We start from the raw sequence: 24,235 nt of genomic DNA, 5'->3' as shown, positions 1-24,235 counted from the left end.
TAGTTTCTATTAAGTCACATTTTCACGTGTTTTCATACGCATTATAGTAATGTACTGTTAGATTAATCATTTGTTTATTTTAATCTGTTGATTACTTATTTTTTTTACACTGTTTTTCTCTAACCTGTTTTTTCTCCACGGATCTCTTAGCGCTCCCTTGCTACTATAATAAGATTTCTTGAAGCACGTTTTAGAAAGCAACTATTTCAGAATTCAGATATTACAAAGTCGAACATGCAGATTGTGGTTTTCAATTAATAATATGTTTAAAAAGTAAATCAAAATAGATAAACTTGAAATTGTCTACAAATCAAAGTTTGAGTTGAGTCTGTTAGCACGTGCGGATTGAATGAAATGCATATCTTTAATTTGAGAAATTTTGAGTTTAGAACTCTAGCGCCCTCTAGTGACCATACAGGATCTTTTTCGTTCATCAATGCGTTTAAACCTTAAAGGAATAGTTCACTTCAAAATGAAAATTCTGTCTTCATTTACTCACCCTCAAGTTGTTTCAAACCTGTATGGATTTCTTTTTTCTGCTGAACTCAAAAGAATGTATTTTGTAGATTGTTGTTAACCAAACAGTTGATGGGCCACATTGACTTCCATAGTATGGGGGAAAAAATATACTATGGAAGTGAATGAACTATCCCTTTATGTGCTTTCCTTGATTAACAGCATGGAGACACAAAATCATTTGGCAAAGTTTAGAACCAGTATGTAGACGTTTACTGCAACAGCTATATAGTATGGTTATTCTTAACTTCATCACATTGAAAGGAGAGCAGAAGCTAAAAAAATAAAATAGATTTATTAGGTAGGGATATGTTCTGCTCAATTTCTAATTTTACCTAAAGAAGACAAAAATGACAACAGGATTTAGAAATATAAAAAATATCTGGTAATACTTTATTTATGTTACATGTACTTACCATAGTAATAATAGTAAATTATGCATAATTACATGACACTAACCCTAAACCAAATCCTAATCCTACCCTAACCCTATAATAAGTACATGTTGTTAATTATTATTACTCAGTACTTAAACATATAATTATGTTTAATAATGTAACAATGACACCTTAAAATAAAGTGTAACCAAATATCTTTTCTATCAGTATATTTTAATGTATAAAATTATTAAAACTGATGCAATTAGCACATATGTAAAACTGTCTTTACACTGCTCATATGAAGACAACCGGAATAAAATATTTTATGTGCTTATGAAATAGTAATTAATTATAAATGAACTCCCTTAAAAATGTTTTGGACACTATTGGGATCTCTTCTTTATTGATATAGCTGCTACACCATGATAAGTCAGGGTTATTAGTTAACTAAAACTAAAACCTTAAAAACACATTGTCATTAGTCTACTTGAAATAAAATAAAAAATATTAAAAATATTATTTTATTTCAGCTAGTTGCTAAGGAAACATTTCTTATTTTCATTTAACTTCACATGGCCTACTAAAATAACTAAATAATCTGAAATAAAAATTAGGACTAATATAAAAACTATATCCGTTTTTTTTTAATAAACACAACAAAATTACTAAAACTTTAACTAAAACTAAAATGAGAACAGAAAATATGAAAATCTAAATAAAAAAATATTAAAACAACTACAAAATATTAATAAAAACGATAACAGTGCTTTTTTACTTGAATGTGTTGAGGGCAGTTTGTTAACATACAGAATGAAAAGTGCAATAATGATTTCATTTGACGCAAAAAAATAGCGTCAGTTAAAGGCTTAGTACCCTTAATATAAATGTTTTATGTTTGAAAATGTTATAATAGGCTATATTTTTAATGGTTTGACCATTTTACAGTCGATGGGTTTGACATACACTATCACTTTAAATGCACATTTTAAAAGCTCACAAAAAAACCCTGCTGGAAACACAACGAAGGTTCACACCTATTTCCGCCATTGTGGCCAATCACAGGCTGATCTATTTCCCTTATATGGAATTGAACCCGCCTCGCTTTGTTGCTTCATCCAATAAAAAAGCCGCCAGAACTTGATTGGCTGTTGTTTATGGTGATACAATAACAGTATCAAAAAACGCTAGAGTGAGTGACCATTTGTTGAGACCGTGAGTGTAAGCGGTTACACGCCTACATAGAAAAACAAATCATTCATTAATACTTTACAATCAGATGTTAGATGATTTATTCTACCGTGGATTATTCTACCAGCGACCCCTTCCGCAGGACTCTGTGTTTTTGAGCGAAAGGATGAAGTAACGTTAGTTTCTGTGGCACCCTGAGCTGACCGCCAACTACAGTATGCGGCTTACTGGGACTATATGACCATTCATTTATGATTTTAATCTATCCTACAATGACATTCACCCATAGTTTGATACAGAAATGGTATCGCTGACCATTTGTTCTGTATCTGTGTCTTTTTCAAACCTGAATTGTCATACTTGAGCAGGACTGTGTGGTTTTGGCACATTAATATGCAAGCTCAAGACGCAACATGTCTTTGTGCATGAATGCTGGATAATCATAACTGATCTGGGGAACAACAAGGGGAAACTCCCCTTCGGAAGACTTCGGAACAATGACCGGACCAAACGCCACAAGCGGCGGCTCAACTGCCAAGATCAGCAGGCACGGTCGGTCCAAAAGCACCAGTACCTACTGTCACACTACGGGTCCCGCTGCGGAATCCTCCTCGTCCACTGCCGCAAACAACACCAGTCGGTCGTCCGGTGAGGAAGACGAGAAAGACGGCGGGGTCCCGTTTTTCGTGAACAGGACGGGATTTCCCATAGACAATGTCACCTGGGAGAGAATGTGGTCGCACGTCACCAAAGTTCATCCTGATGGACATGAGATGGTGGATAGAATACGAAATGCAACACACCTCCCAAAAGTAAGTTGAAAGTAGTGGACTAGTGTCTGTGTCTCAAAACCTGGCAAGCTGCCGATCTAAGCATTTTGGGGATAGTAGCCTATATAGATTCCCCAAAATGCTGTCTTAATAACACCCTAAAATGTTGTCATGTTTGGAAGCTCATCTCTATGATCTTGGTATGCACCTAATAAATATGATCCCCAAAATGCTGAAATGTATGTGATATATATGAGGCAACTCATTTAATGCAATGCCCAAACATGATTTCTTGGTTGGCATTTTGGCAAGTTACTAGGTTTTGAGTAACAGCAAGCAACATTATGTGTGTGTACAGATGTCAGTTAAAAAATCTTTATGGTCATACCTTGGTATTACCATGTTTTTGGACATCTTTGAAGTAGGTTTACATAGTACATGAATATAACACTAATTTTTTACCTTGGTATATGCTATATGTCAAAGTTTTCTTAGTAATTCATTACCTCAGTTCCTTTTTTAAAGGGATTTTAAGTTTGGGGTCAGTGAGTTTTTCTTTTCTTTTCTTTTTAGAATAAATTAATCGTTTTATTCAGCAAGTAAGCATTCAATAGATCATAAGTGACAGTGATGGCATTTACAGTGTTACAGAAGATTGCTATTTCAAATAGCCTAAATGCTGTTCTTCTGAATTTTCTATTCATCAAAAAGTCCTGAAAAGCTTCCACAAAAATATAATGGCGCACAACTGTTCTCAACATTGATGTTAATAATAAATATTTCTTGAGGACCAAATCAGCATATTAGAATGATTTCTGAAGGATCATGTGACTGAAGACTGGATGGCTCCTGCATCACAGGGATAATATTTAATATTATTGTTTTTACCGTATCAAATAAATACAGCCTTGGTGAGCATATTATGGGAGGCTTCTTTCAGAAAACATAACATTTTACTGTACTTTTGGAAAGTAGTGTGTGCATACAGTAGCCTAATCTTTTGGTAAAACGGTTGAAGTTTTAGCTCAAAACTGGTCTATATGAAGCCGTATTTACAGGAATTGTGTTTATATATAAATAGCCTCTTACAAACTGCCATGCATGTGACCCAGTTTTCAAGCAGAGGAAGTGTAGACTATGAGACATGTGAGCGGATTTACTCATCCATGTGTTTTCCAACACTGTGCTACATTGTCCCTAGTCATAATTGAATTAAAAACCAGTCAAAGATCCAATGACACTCCTCTGTTAATGCACATGATATGAGGAATGATGCCATGTGACTTCATATGAATTTCATTAGGATTAAAGATGCTGTCATGTCCCTTTATCACAATGTTGTTCTAACCTCCAAACATAAACCAATCAGGGCTGATCAGGCTTCATAGAGCATGCAAATGAAGGACCTCAGAGGGGATAAAGTGAGTCTTAATCACAGACTAGCCTAATCCTCAGTGCTCAGACGGACAGTATTCGCAGGGTCGAAATGTGTGTCTATAGTGGCTCTTTTGTTTTAGTTAACACTATTGTGCATTCCTACACCCTCATATGTGCTGATGCGTGCAGAACGTAAGCGCCTGATTGGTCAAAAGCGTTGAGTCAGATCCCCAGATGTTAAAGTGATTTATTAAGGGACATTCCCCACCAGCAAGTGTTGAACAGGTGCGTGGAGTGAATCCGTCAGATCAGGAGTCACTTGAACGACTGCAACACGAGCCAGACATTCCTGTTTGATCCAATAAATGGAGTGACAGTCCATGGGAAAGTCCTAGAACCCATAAATGACTGTATTGATAAAGAATCAGAGTCTCCCAGTGATAACCTTGGATCCGAGGACACTGCAGTTATTACGTAAACAAAGCACATACTGGTACAGCGGTGTCAATGTTGATGCAGTTAAACAATGTTTGAAAGCTAAATTCAGAGAGCCTATTATTTTTTCATAGCACATCTTGCATCTTGCGGCTTTGTTTCTTGACATAATACATTTGCTGGAGTGCTATTAGGGATAATCTGTGTAATTCCTTTTATTTTGTTTTACAATTTGCACAAAAATAGTAAGCACGCAGCTAGCACAAGCACTACTGTTTTGACATTGATAATAATAAGAACTTGTTATTAAGCATATTAGAGTGATTTCTGAATAATCGTGTGACACTGGAGTAATGGCTGCTGGAATAAATCACAATAAATTGCAAACTGTAATAATATAAAAGAAATGTATCCTTGATAAGGCTTCTTTCAAAAACATTGAACGATTACCTACATTTCTGTATGCAATAGTACCTTTTGTACATCTTTTGGATTTGGTAATTGATATAATCCATTTGCTAGAGTGTTACTAAGGATAAGCTGCACAATTCCTGTTGTTTTGTCTAGAAGTTGGACCTTTACGGGAAACAAAACAATCTTTGAGTCATCATAGAAACTACACAAATGTTTTTGAATGAAAATTGTTTTATCAAACTGAATTTGTACTCTGCAATGATTTTGTTTCTGTAACAACTGAAGAGTCCACATCTGTTCTCTTAGTCGACGGACAAATGTTCTGGGTGGCTTGATCCGTGAGTTTCAAGTTTCTGTACAGTCCCACGGGTGGGCAGAGGTCAGCTAACGGCCCTGTGAGTGTGGATTGTGCCCTATTTATTGCTGCTGACCTCCTTTCAGGGTAGAGGAGACCCAGTTGAGCCTGTGGAGTAGAGTGTAGACGTAAATGAAACCTCTCTCTGAGAATTCAGATGGTCAGAATCAATATTAAGTGTCATTTAGATACACTTTTTGGAAATCGATACTGAATTTAAAGACTGAATGTAAATTAAACTGATGGCAGCACTGTGATAAGATCCCTTCGAGCAGTGGTTCTCAACTGCTGGGTTGCTGGTCTGGAGAACACTGGAAAATAATGTTAAATGGACACTATGCTTTTTACTCCACTTTTGGTGTTTTGTGTGACAATACAGAATTGTACATTCTGGACAAGGTCATTATGCTTTTTAAAGTTTTGTTTTTTAAGTATCTTATGCTCGCTAAGACTGTGTTTGTTTGATAAAAAATTTAAGTACTAATTTCTTTTAACAATTTCCCTACCATTCTAACTCCAAAATTTTGAATGGTAGTGTAAATAATAAAATGCAACCAATAATGATCTTGCAAAGGAAGGAATGCAAAATGAATATGTAAAAACAAGCCAGGATGCTTCCCATAACATTTGTTGTTGACATAAAAGTGTTCGTGTCCAATTAAACTTGGTATTTTCTTGCAAATTCAGCTCTCATTTGGCAGAGGGTACGAATGATTAATTAAACATAACTAAAGGAAGTTTAGCAATTGATTTTAAAGATAATTTTGTTGACTTTTATAGTGTAAAAAATGTTGTACTATGTTGAGTTGCCATTCGAGTCTTCAAGCTGAACCATTTTAATGAGGCTGTAAGTTCTTATGATGTTTGTCACACCTCACGTTTCTGAACACCTCTATATTTAAATGCTGAGAAAGAAGGTGTGTGTTTGCAGGAAGCACGACTGTCTTTCAAAAGATATTCTGCTCAGAACAACAGCATTGTTATTTGCTATCATAATCCTTCGGCGCAGATTTTAACATAGTACCAGAGCCGGTGCCAGCGGAGTACCGAAGAGGGGACGTCTAAAGTAACAAAAGGGGACAATAAAACAAAGTAGCCTATTCCCAGCTATAAAAACATATGTTGCCCATTCACATATTTGTCAGACCATGAACAAATCTGTCGCTACTACAACTATGAAACAAAAAGCTACTAAGCAGAGATAGCCGAGCATTGAATAATTTTACTACCTAAAAAAAATGAAAATTACCTAGGGCAACATATTTGAAAATTTGAGTCATCGATATCCATGAAATAAACGTCTTTTAAACCACCATACACTCTCAGAAAAATGGTACAAAAGCTGTCACTATGACAAGGTTTTAATATGTACCATTTGAATGTACACATTTGGTGCCATTATGTACTTATGAGGTACTAATATGCACTCTTTTGGTACAAAGGGTACCACCCCAGTGACAGCTTTTGTACCTTTATTTCTGAGAGTGTATAAATGGGTCAATGTGCATATTTTTGTGTCCAAGCACATTATTTCCTTTTAAAATAAATTGATAAATTCATGACACATATCACTTTAATCTAATAAACCTAGCCTATTTAGTTTTAATAAATTTTTGATACATTTAAATAATTCATATTATTTTATGTTTTGTTATCTTAAACCCGCAAAATGTCAGATTGTGCAACTGTCCAAACAAATGAACAGACTAATGAAAATGGTGTCTCAATAATAAAAAAATTCAAATGAAATACTAGTATGGCATCATTTTAGGTTTGAAACCTTTAAACAAATTGTGTAAATATCAGTAGTTTTAAAGCTGTTGAGATAAAAGAAAAACTTATGTCCAGCAATTTGTATATCAGGGTGGCACAACTGCAAACATGGGTCTGTCATTATGAATTGACAAGGTAATAACAGTAAGAATGATGATGCATAACCCAGAGGAGCCCAACTGATCCTTGTGGAAGAGTACAAAGTTTTGTAGGTCTCTCTCAAAAACTGGTAAAAACTGCTAATTTCAAGTATATGTAGGTTGGTACACTTTCCATGTCAGGTGGTACAACTATTCATACAGTACATACAACTATTTGGTTGTACCGCCTGACATGAAAACAGTAAAAAAATTAATTTAAACACTTAACCACTTTCAGTGGTTTTACCATGAATACAGACAAGTTACCATGATACCACCATCACCAGTAATTAATTGTGCCTGCATTACTATAAAACACACACTCATTGCAACGCGTGCAACATAATTTTTGAACAATCTGAACTGCAACCGGTGACAAGCAATAACAATACAATGAAATAGTCAACTGACTATGATTTATTAGCTCGCCTTCTAACACGAAAAAATAATTCATCATACCTTTACCTTACTCAGAGCTGCGTTTTGAAGTTTGTAGGTTAATGTGTCAAAAGTACGGTGCCAATCAAAATGTGACTTTGCGAAACAGACTCTCCTTAAAGGTAGGGTAGGCAATTTCAGACTAGCTAGCAATAGCGAGCTAGCTTTGAAAGCATAAGATCCTACCCTCCCTTCAGAGCGTCTCCAAAGCCACGCCTCCTCCAAAAGACACGAATGCAAAGCACACAGCAGCATCTGCAAAGCGTCCCAAGACGAGAGATGCCATTAAATTACCTAATGTCTCAAAGCACATAACATTACAGTAATAATGAATGTAAACAAGAAGAAATAGGCTATGTATGTTTCAATACTTAGACCACACATTTATCATGTGCTCGAAAGCTTCAAAAGTCGGCACAAACAGACAAGACTACCCTACATTTCTACAGTCTCTCATTCTCTCACGCGGGGCAGAGAGAGATAAAGAGGAAACAGGAGATGATTCCCTTTCTCATTTCCTCCTTTGACCTCAGCTGTACTTCAACACTTCGCTTAATTCTGCCTGCCTTTTTAGGACAAGCCTTGGATTAATGCTGTCAATGTGTTGCAGTAGTAAAGAGCCTGTTTCAGATAGAGGACAGCCTTTTTTCTAGCTTTCATTAATTGCTTCTTTTCTTATGAATGGAGGCTTGTGTGCGAGAGGACGATCTTTGTTCTTTGCTAATCCTCTTCACTGCCCTTTTGCAGTTAGAAGTGTCATTGTAAGGGTGCAAATGATCAATGAGGCACTGTTTCTACAGATGATTAGGACTTTTCATGCCATCGAGAGACTTCCGAATCTGATGAACCTTTTGGTTACAAGAGTAGAAAGGGCAATCCGGAAGTCACCTTGTGAGTTTGCCAACTTTAGCTGGATAAAAATAAGTGACACCCTCCATTTCTTTATTCTACACTCCTTCCCTTACTGCCAAGTGTAGTGTCTGTGTAACAGAAACTACCAGTAAGGTTGATTTGTTTTCCATTCAAGAGATATTTCTTCTCATTATCAATGTTGAAAACAGTTGTGATGCTTAATATTCTTGTGGAAACCATGATATATTTTTTCAGGGTTCTTTGATGAATAGAAAGTTCAAATGAACAGCATTAATTTGAAACAGAAATCTTTTGCAATATTATAAATGTCTGCTGCTAAAACACTGTCGCTTTTGATCAATTTAATGCATCCTCGCTGAATTAAAGTATTAATTTCTTTAAAAAAAAAGAACTTGTCACAGTGCATTCTGGGATTGCTTTGTCTATGATGGAGACAATTCGCTAATCCTCTCTGTTTTCATAGCACCCTGTGCCATTGGTTCCAAACTTTAAGCCATCAATGTCAGTGCCTGATTGGCTCTATGCCGTCCAGAACTACATGAGAAACCTGCAGTATCCTTTTCCCCGCACAAACCATTCATTCTGGGAAAGTTTGATGGATGTATTCTAAAACTCTGCTTTTCTGGTCTGGATGCATTATGAATTCATTGGATCCTTTGGAGTGTCAGTTATGCTTTTTCGCTCCGTGTAATTTATTCAGTTGGCTTGAGTCACTCAAAGTGCCTTTTTGGAATGTCAGTCCCTTTAATGTAGAGTGATATTAGCCACGGGCCTGTATACTTCTGGCACACTGATACTTAAACATGTACTGTACTACTTTATGGTTTGAGCAGCCATTGCTAGATCACTTCAGCTCTTGCGCATATTTATGTACATCATTGTTTGTGATTTAATATCTCTGTGTCTGATTTTTCTCCCACAAATAGATTGAGATCTGTGAGGGGTAATGAGGACGTTGGGTTCTACAGGATGGTTGCAGCTGTTTATTTTGAGATGTATGAGTCACAATGAAAAAAACAGGAAATTAAAAGTTCCTAAATTAGCCATACAAACGTCATGTAGCTCCTTAACTTCTGACAGATACAACCACACGGGAACTCAGTTTTTTGAGATTAAGAAAACCAGACCTCTGAGTGGGTAAGTGATGCCATCGCTCAGGCATTTTCATCATCCTGTCTGTCTACCCTGTATTTCCTGTTTTTAGTCTTTTCCTGTTCCTTCTTATTTTACCCTTATTGTACTCTCTTGATATTAATTTTAGAAAGTGCTGGCATATTCTTTTTTCCAGCATTTTTCCAGACATGAATGCAATTTTGAAATAATTAATATGTATTACATACTGTATATGCATATATTATTTTTTTCATTTCAGGTTGATGGAGACTGCCAGAGAGATGATACGAGAATCACTTCCCATCAAATGCCTTGAAGCAGTTATCCTTGGAATGTATCCTTTATCTTTATTTACAACAGTGTGGTTATTTTAGCAAAAAACATAAAAACGGCTTTCATTTATTAAAAAAAAGCTGAAATAAAATCAAATAAATATCATATGAAAAACTAAACTCTAGAAATAAAATTACTAAAACCAATAAATTAAAGCTAAACAGAATAATGAAAATATGAATAATAATAGAAATATTAATAAATACTTTAATTGTGTATAATTATATGAATATATATATATACAGTGTATATATATATATATATATATATATATATATACAGTATGTAAAGAAAATAGATCAGTTTAAGTACTGAAATTACTAAAACTTAAATAAAAATAATTTAAAGCTAAATAGAAATATAAAGAATATATTATTTTTATGAAAAATTAAATAATATAATAATTATATATAATAATACTGCTAAAAAATATAGTATATTAATAGTAATTGAAATATAAAACATTTTAATTGAATGTAAATAATACTAAAATAACAGTGATTGACAGAAGGCATTCTCTTATTGACCTTATTTCTGGTAAAATTACAAAGTCAAGAATTTTTTTTTTCAAATTTCATCATTCACAATCAGATCAATAACATGCATTTAGAAAACGGATAGGGTGGGTTTTCATTTCATGCCGACATTAACACTCATAATACACTTGCATTGTGGCTACTGGTACTCGCACTTTCCTCCGAAAATGTAAAAAAGTTTGTTTTTTTGTTTTAGTCTTGAACGTCTTTTAGTCCCTAAACTAGGGATGCACCAAAATGACACTTCTGGGCCGAAACCGAAAATTCTGGATGCACTTGGCCGAAAATTTATTATTTTAAATGAGCTTCTTTATATAATTGTAGCTATTATTATTGGACTTTTTAATTAAATTCAATCATTTTAATGATAATTAATTGTTTTGAAATACAAGCCAATAAAATAGAGCGGGATATTGAGCAGACCATCAAACCGCGCAGTGATAATGGCGAGAGCGAAACCTGAGCGCTGAGGAGCGGGGCGGCATATATTTTCAGTGGTCGAAATTTCAATGCCTACCCTAAACTATAATTTAGTAATCATAAAAATAATTATTGCCATTGAACACTTGCAACACTGTTAATTAGTCTGGGGAAAGCCCCATTTCTCCCTTACTTTTATTGTTGTTTTTGATGTCTCAATTGCTAAAATTGTGATGGAAGACTAAGCAGCGCTCTATCAAAGGGAATGTGCTTCACATCACTGTCTTCATGATCCCCCACCCTCTCAACTCAGCCCGAAGCTTTTACTTTCAGCTGTTGCTAGGAAACTAGGAGTCGTAGTAGATTCTCCTTGAAGGCAGGCACAGCTTCCTGTCCATATAGTGGATGCAGCTGTGCCATTCAGTGCCACTGGAATAGTTCTTTCAGGAACTATTAATGCCAATTATCTTACCAGACCCAGGCCAGGGGTTAACACAAGGTGCATGTCATCATGTCCACGCAAATGCTAAGTGTTGCAGAGAAACATTCTGGAGATCTGCTTTGCAGATTGTGATGTTTCACAGGAGCCTCAGTGTTGACTTCACTTTGAGTTAAGCACTTCATGGCTCATTAGTTGCAAATAGATGCTTTCTCTCCGTGCAGATTTGTTGTGTTGAACGGGAAGATGAAGGGTTCCAGTTTACGTCACTTTGACATTTGTATCTTTGTGTACAAAACCCGTCTTTTAATCTACAGCGCTCTCAAAGCAGTTCTCATAAAGTCGCAAAGGACTCAAACATCACAACGGACAAAGAGTGTTACACCGTGTCCTAACCAGACGCGATGCGATAAGATTCCAGCGACAAATAATTTGTCTGTCCACACTAGACGACGCGACTGCGAGATGCGTCTAAATCAATCAAAACCCACAGCCAATCAGAACAGCGTGTGGGCGGAGTCTCGCGACAAGCGTTACATCGTTTCATCGAACTGCAACCAGAGAGTAATCTTGACGGCACTCGCAAGAAAATGGATAAATAGGCTACATAATCAAATTCACAAATATTACACCATTTAAACATTAAAAATACATAGGCTGAGTTGCTAAAACAATCTTTGTCAAAGAATACACAGTTCATTCACAGTTCTTGTTTCCATTTGTTTAATTTCAAGATCTGAGGTGAATTATCCATTGTTGCTTTTACAGCTACAAAGCTGGAGCACTAAATGATATTCAAAGTCACATTTCACGCTTTTAACATTAAATAAAGCACATAACCTGTACCTGAGATTATCATTGCCACACTTTGTGTTTGTTGTTCCAGCCGCGACGACACAGAAAAAGAAACTTTTTCTAAAATAGAATTGCCGCGTGTCGCGGTCGCGGCTGGTTTGGACAAAAACTCTGATTAACATGGATAAGAAACCTTTTATCACGTGTCGCGGCGTGTGTAGTTAGGACACGGTGTTCGAGCATCAGAGAACACTGAGGCTATTGTTGTTGTAAAGTTAAAGTTGCTGTAAGCTATTTCTTTTTTTTAAATGCCACACATAAAATATCACTGAAATAGGGGTCTTTAAAAATAACAACTGTTTTTGTGACAGCCCTAAGCGCTTCAAAAAACAGTGACGATAAAAAAAGAACTGTAATCGAATGCGTTTCTGATTTGTTTATATATTTCTGTCGGCTGCATGACCATATCAATTTGTTTTCTAACGTCACTAGCTTTAAAAATGCAACTTCGCTGCATAACGAATGCATAAAAGCAACCAGCTGGATATAAACTAATGCTGCTAACAATCGTGATTCTTGACATTAAACATTTGGGATGGGCTTGTGTGTTTTTGTCACGTAGTTTTAACCGCTTGAGGTTCTAGTAATATTAGCGTCTTCACAGCCTTGACAGCAAACATACTGCTGTTCTCCATTAGTGCAACATCTAGTCAACAAATTAATGGCTTTATAATGATATGAAACACTAGTGCACTGGAATACCGTTTCATTGTCTTGTTTTGTAAAGTCGTCAAAAGTCTGTCTGCATATTCAAATGAAGACAAAATGAGTGCATTCTTCTTACTGTGTTCTTGGGACCTATAGCAGAAGTAATCCCCGCAGGTTTCAGAATGCGTGCCTTGCAGATAAGAATGTTGAAATTCACGGCACCGCTGCTGAGAGGATCACATGGCCCTGCTGATGGGTAATGTGATCCTCTGGTGTCTTCTCATTGTAACACTGGTGTGGGGTTTTGTGAGTGTGTGTAAACACACACGCACACAGAGAACGAAACTCAAAAAGAGCTGCAGAGGAACAAAACATATGGAATGGGCCTGCATTTTCTTTAAGGGCCTTTTCAGACATGTAGATCGTTTGCTTTGTTCCGAAACAGGGACATTTTTTGTGACATTACAACGTTTTCTTCTTGGTTCGGTTCACTTTCACAAGGCAACATTTCAAAGCGTACCAAAATGTGTTTATGCAAGCCACATGTGAGCAAAACTGTCCTCTTATTGGTCTGAGTTCACCTGTTTACATTCCTCTGCGTCACCTTTATTCCCGCTCTGACTGATCAATTCATTAATTTATATATATATATATATAATATATATATATAAATATATATAATTTATAATGCAGTAAGTACAAGAATCAAGGCTTCGTCTGGACAGAATTCTTGCAATGCAGGGAGAAAAGCATTTACAAAACATTTTAATATGAAGAGGCGCTCTTTGGTTTTCAACCACAAAAACTCACCGAATCAGACAGTGCTGCTTTTTATATAACACATTTGCCATTATGAATTATGATACCTCTTAGTGTGTTGGTCCGTTGAGTCGGATTGCTTTCTCACCTCAACCGAACCGCCCTCGAGTTCATTTTCAATCGGGCCGTGACCAAAATACTACAAAAAGAAATATAGGGCTACAGTTAACAATCCTTCTTTTGAAGAGATCAAAATCTAATTTATTTGCTTTCTCTGTGTCTCTGGACTTTTTATATCCTTAGGCACATTTTTTTGGAAATCAAGTGTTAAGAGGACATTTTGTAATGTAGAATTGTGAAAACTGATTTTCTTTTTGTGGACCCCTGGAGTCTTTGCTTAATAGATGAATATGCTTGTGTTATATAGACTACAAGCATATTGTGCTGGTGATTGTCTTTGAAAGGCAGATGGCAAAAAACGAAGCGGTTCCAGGACGCTGCGTTGTGTTGTTAGACACACATGGTTCAACAAATCTGTGGTATGTGCTCTTGGCTGCTTGCGCCGGACCCAACAGCAAAACGGCACAGGCGCACTGTTTACTGACAAGTGTGACGGTAATGATTAATTTAAAGGGTGGTTGGAAAGCATCATTTCCTCATTTTAGCAACGTCAAGGCCACATGAATTCAAAATTAGCATCAGAAAGGAGAACAGCAATCATGCCTATCTCTTTCCAGTTTGTTTGTACTCTAGTTCTTAAATTACATCATGGATACCCTAAAACAAACACCACTCAGTTTACTGATGTGATTGATGTCAGCAAGGTCAAAAAGTAGTCTTTTTTTGTCCCTAGTTGCAGAAGAATCCTGCTGTGAACCCTGCAGATTGACTCACAGCCTGGTGACTCCTGCCATGCCGCAGTGAGCACTGATCGCTTACATAAGACTACAGAAGAGATCAGGCAGAGAGAAGGAAAAGCCTGAGGGGAAGGCTAGTCTAGTCGAGTGTCTGCTGACCAACTTCAGTCGCGTCCCTGCAACTTCATGGAATCAGAAGGTTTTTGTTTGACTTGAGATGTTTGGCTTTTTTATTATTGTTAGAGTTTGTTTGTGAAATGTTAAACAACTGACAGTAAAATCCAGTGATGCAAACTACTCGACGTTCTTTTGCAGAACTGCTTTATAGAAAAAATGAACTAATTTAACAATTGGTCTTTACAAAGGAACTGAAATCAACACCTGAACTGACTTCTGCTGAACAATGACACTGTTTTCTTTTAAGAGCTGCTGGACAGCCAAAATTAACTGGATCATTGAATCATTTTCCTGTTATCACTGTAAAGCTGCTTTGAAAAAAAAAATCTGTATTGTATTAGGCATTATTTAAATAAAGGTGAGTTTTTGACTTTTTATCAAATATGGCTGTTTTAAATTTAAAATTTACGTGACTTGTGTAACTCCTAACTGAGTGTGACAAGACAAGAAACATTTTACATTTTCAACACATTTGACATACAAATAAAAGTACATGTGTGCATATTTTAATTCTAATATTATTTACAAATAGTTTCCCAACCACAATTAGACCTAGAATTTCCTTCACTGTTTTATTTATGCTTTTAAAAAATTGCACTATATTAATAAAGTTGACTTTCTTGTTGGTGTTTGCCTATGGGAATGTTGTTGCCACAATTCTAGAGAGAGTTATGTGGTTGCTAGTGTGTTGCCATGTAGCTTCTAATGCATTTCAGAGGGTTTTTTAAGTGTGTTATGTAGTTGCTAGGAGGTTCTGGATGGTTGCTAGGGTGTTCTTGTTGGTGCTTTTACATGCAGAAGTCATTCCCAACATGCTAGAGTGTTCTGAGTGGTTGCCAGGGTGTTGCTATGCAACTTCTAATGCCTTCAGATTGTTATGTGGTTGTTAGTGAATTCTGAGTGGTTGCTAGGCCAGTGCTAGGATGTTTTTGTTGCAAAAGTGGTCATCACCACAATGCTAGAGTGGTTGCTATGACATTGTTATGCAGTTTCTAGGGTGCTCAGTGTGGTAGCGAGTTGTTACGTATTAACTAGAGTGTTCTGAGTGGCTAGATATGATTTGAGCTAAGATATGATTCTCATATTTCACCTGATTGTTAAAAAAAGTAACAACACTCCTCAACAAAACGCAAAAATGGATGTCACTTTCTCATTTATGACTGTAGCACAAATGGTTACACTGAATTTCCAAAATTGAGTTTGGAAGCACCACGTTATTTTAAAAGAATAAACGCCATTAAGCTTTCAGTCAGGGTATCGGTTCTGAGAATATACACACAAATTTGAGCTGTTCCATATCTTAAGTGAGTTTTAAATGAAAAGAGTTGATAATTCATTGCCTGATTCACAACACTGATTGATTTTCAGGAAGTGTGACCGTAACCAAACTTACTGAAAGCACAAAGACAAATCAGATTTGAAAAATCAATAGTTCACATTAAGCTGAGAGGATTTGGTATTTTTCATGAAACACTTCGGTATCCTCCTGAATTTGAACAGAGATAAAAAATCAATTTGGCATTTAATTATCACCTCATTCTCAAGCAGCTGCTTTTTCTGGCCTTGAAAATGATTCTGAATGTATCCAACCTGTCTTGAGTAAACCCATCACAAATGAACGTTAACGAAACTGTACTGTTAATAAAATCCTTGACCCTATTGCCGTTAGCTACCTAACCAACGGTCTGACCTCTGTGGAGCGGTTCCCCATCAGCTTTAAGACCCAGTTCTCCGGACACCACTTCCATCATGTGGTGCTGGGCGTTTACTGTAACGGCCGCTACGGCACCCTGGGTATGAGTCGGCGTGCTGACCTTATGGACAGATCTCTGAGCTTTCGTACGCTCAGCGAGTTGGTGTTCGACTTTGAAGACTCATACCGCCGCTACCAGCACACCATGAAGAAGATCAAGATCGGCCTGTATGTGCCCCATAATCCGCACGTTTTCCAGCCTATTGAGTGGAACTATCTGGTGATCAACGCCTGCAAGCAGGGCCATGAAGACACACGCAAAGAGCTGGAGAAGCACGGCCGTGACATGAGGATGAAGGTGAGGCAATACAATTCAAAAATTTTATTTTTGTATCATTGATGTACAATTGTATTTTTTTGTTAATATTTTAAATTAATTTAAATTTGTACCTTTTCTGTGTTCATTTAAATTTTTGTTAAAATTTAGTTATTTTGGGTTTTTTTTGTCTTTTTTTTTTACATGTATAGTGTTTGTATATAATTAAATATGTATGAATAGTTTTAATACATTTTTTTTCATAGTTTATTTAGTTTTAGTTACTTTAGTACTTCAGCTTAAACTAAAAGAAATTGAGAAAAGTTGCCTTTCAGCTAGCTGAAATAAAAAACGTTTAGTTATATTTTATTTAATGTTGAATGTTTATTTTAAGTAATGAAAATGTTTTTAAGGTTTTAGCTTGACAGTAGTTTTAGTTATTAAAATGACTTTGTTAATAGTTAATAGTTAGTTAGTTTTTTTAATCAAAATATCGTAACTATAATATATTATTGATATTTTCTATAAGCATATTATATGATATAGATATTTTATGAATATATTATTGATATTAATATTTATGCTGCCTTAAATTTTGCCAAAATGACATATCTTAGGTTTTGGAACCGAGACCTACACTGCATCCAAAATTGAATACTTCCCTACTATATAGCATGCGAAAAATAGTACGCCAAAAGAGTAGAATGTCAGAATACATAGTATTCGAAAAACAGTGGGCGAAAAGTCCCTGGATGACCTACTACTTGCATCAAGATTCAGAAGTGTGCATTCGATGGATACTTTACTATCCCGTCAGGCCATTGGATGGGATTTATGAATGAAAGTGAAGCGACGCAACTGACGCTGGTAGGTCACGTAACAGTAACAACATGACGGATGTAGTACGTCCGAATTTCATTCATACTACCCATATTCATGCTATATATAGAGCATACTTTTTTAACAGTCGCAAAGTAAATTCAAATTCAAATGTAGTACCTTCTCAGACAGTACGCGATTTGGGTCGCAACGCTGTCCATCTCAAAAACTAAGCTAATTCAGTGGGAACTAAATAAGGTCAGACTTCCTGTGTGAGGTGGAGCCACATAAAAAAATCACGCTTGCCTGTACTCTGTGTTTTTTTAAGTAAACATTTATGTTTTACCCTGGTTCAGTTATGACTGGATCAGCAGAGTTCATATTTGTCCTTGGATGTCTCTTGAAGAGTTGCAGACTAGATTGAGATCATCTGTATGAGTGTACTATGGGACATGTTTATCATGTAGACAGTAAAAAGTAGGTCATGTACTCCCAGTTTCTCAGATGCGGCCTTGACTTGACCGCAGTCAGCTGTGACATAGTTTCCATGAATGGTGTGAGCAGAGAGTGGAAATTGCACTCTGGATGTTTGAAAGGAATGCATGTTTTTATGGATGTTAAAAAAAAATGTGGGACCTTTTTTAAAACCTAAATGTTTTTGCAATTAGTCTTTAATGTTTATGCTATATGAACATCTTAGAGCATGTGATAGGAATGTGTGTATATACAGTATATATACTTTTCCTTTCAAGATAGAATGTGCATTTTCAGAATGCTTTCTTGTTTCTTATTTTTAAAGTCTTTTTGACTAGCTAATTATTAAACTAGTCATCTTTGAGTCAGGGACATAAATATATGTCTGTTTGTAGAACTTGCTTGTGCATTTAAGACAACATGAAATCAAAATTGACTTTGGCAATCCATCTTGAAAGAGTTTCTTGATGTACTGAAAACCCAGCATCTGGCATCATCAGCATGGAGCCGATAGAGTCACTCATTATGAATCTCATTCTAAAAATCAACTACAACAATTGAGAACATTGCAATGTCAAGTTACCTCTCATCGCTTGTGCTGCTCATGTGGGGAACGCACAATATATCGAGTGACTGAGAGATTGGGACATCTGTTGTCTAGTAGCATAATGAAGTTAATGAACGTCATCAAGTTAATGAACGTAACGTGTAAGTCTTTCATAATGCTAGGTTTATTTGTGCTGCACTCACTAATGAGAAAACACAGTGAGAGCGATTCAGCGTTTGCTCCCTGTGGTGTGAAAAAGATTGTAGATTTGTCATTTTCTTGCACCGGATCCCTGTTGGGCTGATGATAGGCAGTATTCCTCATCTCTTAGTTTCTCAGCTTGCCTTTTACCACCTTGAAGATTTTGAGCCCTTTTTTCATTCTAATTGCCTTGAAATCTTTTATTTCATGAAGATAAAAATGATCTGTATTACCTCATGCCGCTATATATAATTTGACCTTTTAATTTCACTTGCATAATATATTAGCTTATTCACAAATATACAAATAATGAATATAAAATGTATGAAATCTTTGAAAGTTTTAAAACAACTGGGTTTTATTACAGATCCTCAAGTCGTCCAGCGCTCAGTCTCCAATCAAAGAACGAAGCCGAGGCAAGTCTTTATCACCGCGCCGCCGATCAGCAAGCAGTCCCCAAAGACGCCAACATGTCCACAGAAGAGACAAATCGTAAGTAATGGACACTTTGATGTTGTGAAATTCATCCACTTTTGTGAAAGTCGCTTGGTAGAAAAGTCTCTGTCAAGAAAATAAGTATAAATGCAGTCGTAAGCTGTTAGTGGATTATCGGCAGTGACTCGTCACGACTTGCATCTGACCATGGAAGCTTTAGAAGCAATTACTTTGGGGTTCATTTATTAAATGTTGACACATTTTTAGTCATCTTCATTTTTTGGGTGCTTATGTATGCAGCAGAAGCAGCACCAAGCAAAAAATCTAGTTTCTATGAGGATACAGTGACAAAACATTGCTGGCATGTTAACTCTCGGTTCGGTTTTTGTATTCGCATATTTCAAAAGCTTACAGCAATTCTTAGTACTTTTGTTCAACAGCAGCATGTAGCCTATAGCAAATTCAGATTGCATTGTTAGCGAATATTATCAACAGCAAAGCACGCTAGCAGATGTTGCGGTGAAGTATGAACATTTGTTTTTGCGCTGTGTCCAATCTCAGACATGTTTGTTGATCCTTGAACGCAGCAGCCTAGAATATCTATTCCGCCAAGACCAAGCATATCAACACTGTCATATCCGTTACCATGCCAAACACTCCAAGAGTTGTCATGACAGAAATATACACTGCTCGGCAAAAAAGAAAAGAAAAAAAAGTCGCAGTTTGGATTTAAATAGGCAAATGCTTAAGAGTCTATGATTGGATCATTATTGCCGAGATGATTATGTTTCTAGCTTATTGTATGTTTGGCAACAGTTCTTCTAACCCTAATTGTTGGAGTGTGTAGCTTTTCATTTCTTAAACAACCATGTTGGAAGACACACCATGGCCATATTCTACGATGGCAATGTCAAGATTCATCAGGTTCAAATTGTGAAAGAACAGTTGCGAGTTAGCAGGCATGAAGAATCATTTTCACACATAAATTGGCACCTCTGACTGAGTCCAGAGCTTAAATTCATTGAAAGTCTTTGGAATGTGCTGGAGGAGACTTTACAGAGTGCTTGACTCAATACAAGATCTTGACCAAAAATATATGCACCTCTTGATAGAAATAACATCACAACATTTATTTCCATCAAGAGGTGCATCATTTTTTGGTCAAGATCTTTACTCATGTGTGGAAATGATTCTTCATGTTCCCTCCCAGTGTATATTTTACAACAAAATTCCAACTCTTCTTTGAAAATAAGTAATTTTGACACTTTTCCACTTCAAATCGCATTCAGTGTGAACACTCCTTGACATTTGTAGACGCTTCGTAAGCTTTTGTAGCAGTCACTAAGGTTACTGAAGATGACACATTGTCTGCTCATGTTTCATGTTCATGCAGTGGCCTTAACCCGGTGCGTTCTCATTAGAGTTGTGATGGTGACGCTGCGAAACAGCTGGTGGTAATTCATTGACTAATCTCCTCTAGCAGCATACGGTTTGCAGGGTCTCATGTTTCCAAAGCACGACCCCGTTCTTCTCGTCCAGGCAGTTGACTTTAATGTCTCTATAGCAGCACGGTACAAGTACTAGCGGATAAACTCTTTTATCAAGCTGAGTGGTCCAGAAAACCCCTTTTAGCACTGCTGATCACCTTACAAGGGAGAACTCGAGCTGCTTTTGTTTGTGGTGTTGAGGAAATAAGCCCCTGGGAAATATTGGCAGTGCTCTGTATCTACTAGGAGCAGAGTCATAAAATGTGACAGTGATAGATAGCAAAGCTTCCTCTCTAAAAAGAAGTGGCTGTTTTAGCAAGACATAAACACAAAGGGATCCCTAAGCTGTGGAAAAAAGATGTAGCGCAGGGAGTTAGGACTAGTTATTTAAGCAAAGTGGCATTTTAAACGCCCTCTCCTGTCAGTACAACTGCCCTCAGGCATTACACTGGGTTGGCACTCACTCTAATAGGATGTGAGTCCAATGCAACAGCTGTGGTGGATGCGGGCCTCACTGACATGTCACGCTCAAATGAACCCATGAATAATCCTTCCATATGAGCATACAGTGATAATCAGCAGGTCCTGTTGTGTTTTAGCATTTCAGAGCTCAGCGTCTGATGATGTAACTTTATCCTCTGATGCAATGGATTATGTTAAAGCCGGTGTGCTTTAGTTTGTGTGTGCTTTAGTAACTAATGGCGCGGTCACATTTACAATTTGTCAGCGAATTTTCGCAGGCAAATTCCAGTAATTTCAATAGGAATCCACACAAAATATTGAACCAATCTGACTTTCCATTTTAGTTAATCAGTTCGTCTTGATATATGGTCTAATGATCATATGTAGTGATGGAAAGCCCAGTTGATTCAAGTGAATCGGTTCATTAAAGGGGTCATATAATGGTACATGCACTTTTACAAGTTGATTGTACTGAAATGTGTGTTGGCAGTGCCTGTACACAACCATCATAAAATGATAAAAATCCATCCAGTGGTTTATTTTTACGACATTACGGCATGTTTTCTATATACGACGTTCTCAATATAATTCATAATCCCACGTTTATAATGAACAACGCGTTATGGTTATTGTGTTATTATTACAAACTGTGTACGCACAGAACAGAGGGGCGGGGTGAGCAAAGCTCATTATCATTTAAAGACACATGCACTTAAACGGCGTGCTGAAAACAGAGCTGTTTTTGACCAGGTAAAATGAGTGTTTTCTTACAATACTAATGAGAATTTTTATACAAACTTTTAATTTAGACCCTAGCTTGTACAAAAATGGCATTATATGACCCCTTTAAAGATGGTTCATGTAAATGAACAGATTCAGAAAAAAAAAAATTCCGATTCAAGTCTTAGTACTATTTTCAGTTATGTAGATTTGGGTGTTTTTGTTGTATTTGGTATAAATGTACCTTTTTAGGATTGACACCCTAAATGAAATGAATTAAATCAAAACTTTTTTACTTAAGTGCTCAAATAAGTGATATGTCTTAAAAGGATGCAAGATAATGATTGTCAAAGATGCTCATTTGTTTGCGTTAAGCAATTTAAAAATACCACAGCAACGTCCCCTCTGTGTTCTAGCTTGAGCCCATGAGTTTTGTTTAATCGCTTGCATTGAAGCGCTGCTGTTGTCAGTCTAAAAAAGAACTCTTGATTGTTGTGTATTACAATGCTGTAATTATTTAGCCAATCTAATGCACCTCTCAGATGACATGCCATGAAATGATACCAAAGGTTAGACTTCAGATCTGTGGTCCTCCTGCTTCCCGATCGAAGCTATTTTTGCTGTTTCCTTCCAGCACCTTCCTGTCACATGCTCTGAGATGTTAATTACTGAACCCCACACATTTCAGCTGCTGAAACACACCACCCATTTAACGTCAGCATCACCCTCAATTACACAGAAGAACTGCACAGCACACGCATCTCTTGGCAGATGAGTTTGTTAATTCCCTTACAGTGGAAAGAATTATGAAGTTACGAAATGAATCTGCTCTCCAATGAACCCCCTCAGTTCTGCAGTTGATGATTATGAAGTGTTGCCACTGTGATAAAACCTGCCACATGCAGTCCCTGAAGCTCTCAAAAGGAAACATCTTATACAAATACAACACCTCTTATACAAATACACCTCTTAAAGTGATAGTTCACCCAAAAATGTATATTGTGTCATCATTATTTACTCACCCTCATGTTGTTCCAAACCTGTATTCTGTGTATTTTGTCCCATATGACAGGGGTTTTCAGTCTTTTAGATGCCACCGACTTCCAAATATGATCATCCTCATGCAAGGGAACCCCATCCTAAAATTTAAAAGACATAGTTTCTTGTACAAAGACCCAACTTATATTGTAAAAAAAACAAACAAAAAAACATATATATATATATATATTTATAATTATTATTATTTAAAAAAAGAATTGTGTCTGAAATATTATTTGGAAAAGAAGTCACATTATTATGAAAATTTTTTCTCAGATTTATTATTTACTTATTTACTGTTTTTCTCTAAACTTTTTTATGTAACTCATTTAGATGTAACGTCATGTAACTCTTTTCAAGTAACTATAGTGTCCACTGCTGTCGAAACTCCAAAGGGACAATATATATATATGTCTATATAGTAGTCTATATGAAGTTTACTGAAACCATATGATAAATTTGTTTGTGGAACAAACCTAGATTTCCTAAAAGTTCTTAATTGTGTAAAACTGTTGTTGAACTGTATTGGCAAGATACTTTTGGTGTACTTTTGTGTTCTATGGAGGAAATAACAGTGTATGGCTTTGCAACAACATGAAAGTGAGTAAATAATGAGAGAATTAAAATTTTAGGTCTTATTTTAATATTTCTTTAATGTTGCTATAAAATGGAAGTATCGACAGGATTTCTTCCATATTGGATTTCTTCCATTTTGCGACGTACATCTGAGTGAGACAGATTAGCAAAAAAAAATGTAAATAATATGTAGGGCGAAGTCTTGGTTCTCTGCAACAGTAGTTTATTGGATGGACGCAGATCTGAATGTGAGCTTGTAGTCGATTATCAGAAAGGGGCGGAATAGCCATCAGAGAAAAGTCCGTCATTTTCACTGGAAAATCCGATTCGGGCATTGATTAAAAATTGATTATCTGATTAAAAGGAAATATACAGTACATGGATGAACCATTCACAATAAGATCTGTAACTTGCGTTTACAAAATAGATAAAGTGAATATATTATCAGTATAATAAACTATACTATAATATACTATTCCTGTATCTGTATCTCTAATTAAATAAGATTTGAAATGCCCAGAATATAAGATGAAAATATGCATCTGATTCTCTCCAGACTTTCCACATGAAGTCTGTTGAGTAAACGGGAAATTCCACAGGGAAAATTAAATTTTGCTCTGGTACAACAGATCTGCTCCTGCCCTTTTCCTGAGTCCCCTCACTGTCAAAGT

At 36.3% G+C, this 24,235-nt stretch overlaps 1 protein-coding gene and 1 long non-coding RNA gene across 2 annotated transcripts in view; one reads left to right on the top strand and one right to left on the bottom strand.

The window, feature by feature from the left end:
• The first annotated feature begins 2,070 nt into the window (after positions 1 to 2,070).
• The window catches only part of vash2 (vasohibin 2), a 29,362-nt gene continuing 7,197 nt past the window's right edge, over positions 2,071 to 24,235 (top strand). Inside the window, exons 1-6 of the mRNA XM_082148267.1 lie at positions 2,071 to 2,896; positions 9,123 to 9,211; positions 9,740 to 9,796; positions 10,032 to 10,106; positions 16,466 to 16,847; positions 19,214 to 19,338. Of these exons, the coding sequence (XP_082004393.1) occupies positions 2,582 to 2,896; positions 9,123 to 9,211; positions 9,740 to 9,796; positions 10,032 to 10,106; positions 16,466 to 16,847; positions 19,214 to 19,338 (1,043 nt within the window). The 5' untranslated portion in view covers positions 2,071 to 2,581. The remainder of the gene's footprint in view (positions 2,897 to 9,122; positions 9,212 to 9,739; positions 9,797 to 10,031; positions 10,107 to 16,465; positions 16,848 to 19,213; positions 19,339 to 24,235) is intronic.
• Positions 3,406 to 9,115, bottom strand: LOC309482793. Its single transcript, XR_014200373.1, has 2 exons — positions 7,808 to 9,115; positions 3,406 to 5,543 (listed from the first exon to the last, which is right to left on the bottom strand). It is a non-coding gene; the product is annotated as an uncharacterized lncRNA (long non-coding RNA).

This window comes from Leuciscus leuciscus (genome assembly GCF_965113295.1).
Source record: "Leuciscus leuciscus genome assembly, chromosome: 19".
NCBI lineage: Eukaryota > Metazoa > Chordata > Actinopteri > Cypriniformes > Leuciscidae > Leuciscus > Leuciscus leuciscus.
This window is presented reverse-complemented; position numbering and strand designations above follow the sequence as displayed.